This window comes from Nuphar pumila, chromosome 7 (assembly GCF_984573655.1).
Source record: "Nuphar pumila chromosome 7, dmNupPumi1.hap1.1, whole genome shotgun sequence".
Classification (NCBI taxonomy): Eukaryota; Viridiplantae; Streptophyta; class Magnoliopsida; order Nymphaeales; family Nymphaeaceae; genus Nuphar; species Nuphar pumila.
In genome coordinates, this window is record NC_143255.1 from 126355149 (window position 1) to 126356828 (window position 1680).

Below are 1680 nucleotides of genomic sequence, written 5' to 3' on the forward strand. Positions count from 1 at the left end.
GTTCGAAAGAGGTTCGGTCTAGTCAAAATAAGCTCTAGCGAGACCAGGCTCAGCTGAGGAAGTCTGTGGTGAACGCACCACGAATCTAGCTGGGACCACGTTGTTCACTAGTCGGTCAGAGACACGGGGGCAGCGGTCAGAGAGTGGCGCACCGGTCATTTTCAAAAGAGTGAGACGTACTTTCGTAATTTCGTAGCAGATAAAGATGGGGAAAGAAGAGAGTGCCATGATTAACCTGTCTGGAGCAGTTGAGGAAGTACGGATCGCCGGAGCGATCACACGCATCCCCACCGGCAACAGCCGGTCTCCCGGTTCCGACCGCCATATTATCATTTATCATTTCCCTCTTGGACACGGCAAGGCAAACCCTACTGTCACTCCCCGAAAAAATAAAAAATTATATAAATAAAAAAAGAAAAATAATTCTCTCTCTGTGTGATGCCCTAGCTGCATCATTCTGCGGATAAACCCTTCTCTCTCTCTCTCTCTCTCTCTCTGAGTTGCGCCACCACTTGGCGCTGATTCAGGGGCGGAGTGCCACCAGATATGAAGAATCTTTATCCGAAGACGAAGGGGAAGGTCCACCCTTCTCCTTCACTCACTCACTCTTCTTCGTCGTCGTCGTCTACTGGTGCTGGTTCGGAGGCGTCGTCCGTTCTGAAGGTGTTGCCCGCGGCCATCCTGGCGCTGACGAGCGCGCTGATGATGGAGGACCGAGAGGTGCTGGCCTACCTGATCGCCCGCTCGCTGAGCGCTACGCTAGCCGGGGAGGAGAGGCGAAGGTGCCGCCGGAGCCATGAGCACCGGACGGCCTTCGACTGCGGCTGCTTCGACTGCTACACCAGCTTCTGGATCCGGTGGGACGCGTCGCCCAGCCGGGAGCTCATACACGACGTGATCGACGCGTTCGAGGAGCATCTCGCCACCGCCGAGGGCTCTGGTGCCGCTGGAAAAAGGCCCAGGGGAAAGAGGTTCTCCGGCAGGAACAGGGGGTTCTGGACGTCTTCTTCGGGCTCCGACGTTGCTCCGGCCATCGGGGACTCGCCGCCGGAGCCGCAGGTCGAGGAGACTCCACCCGTGGCGGGGGATCCCGAGGCGGAGGCGCCGATCGAGGAGTTCCGCGTAGAAGAGGAAGAGGAGGAAGTCGCCGGAGACGGCGGTGCGCTGGCGGAGAACGATGACGGAGACAGCCGGAGGATCGCCGCACCGGCGACCGGGCGGAGCTGGGTGAGGAAGCTTGTTTCGGACGTGATGGGGTTCTTCGCTTCGCGTTTGTGGACCGTTTGACGTCCGGGATTCGAAAAGTAGCGTCATTTTCGCGCACACCTTTCTTTCCTGTCTTTTAGTCTCTCTTTTGTTTAATATATATAAATTACGGTTAAAAATATGAATATACTCTTCCGGCGACTTTCTCGCCTTTCCCTGGAAGTTGTCGCCAGAATCACTCCTCTCTCTCTATATATATCTTTTTTTTTGTGCTTTTCCGGCGATTAGGGTTTAGGGTTTCTTAGAAACACCTTTTTTCCCCTAACAAAAATTGTTTTTTTTTTCTACACTTGAAGACTGCTCTGTAAATAAAGCGTCATCGTGAATCGTGATAAAAGGTAAACTAATTATAAAAACATAGTAAGATAATTAATCTCTTGGTTTGAGAGGATGGTCGAGATTTTGGGGTTTGGT

General features: G+C 53.3%; 1 protein-coding gene across 1 annotated transcript; it reads left to right on the forward strand.

The window, feature by feature from the left end:
- The first annotated feature begins 238 nt into the window (after positions 1 to 238).
- Positions 239 to 1423, forward strand: LOC149833411 (uncharacterized). Its single transcript, XM_090015099.1, has one exon. It carries the CDS (start codon positions 547 to 549, stop codon positions 1285 to 1287), a length of 741 nt encoding a protein of 246 aa, XP_089871225.1. The 5' UTR covers positions 239 to 546; the 3' UTR covers positions 1288 to 1423.
- The last annotated feature ends 257 nt before the right edge of the window (positions 1424 to 1680 follow it).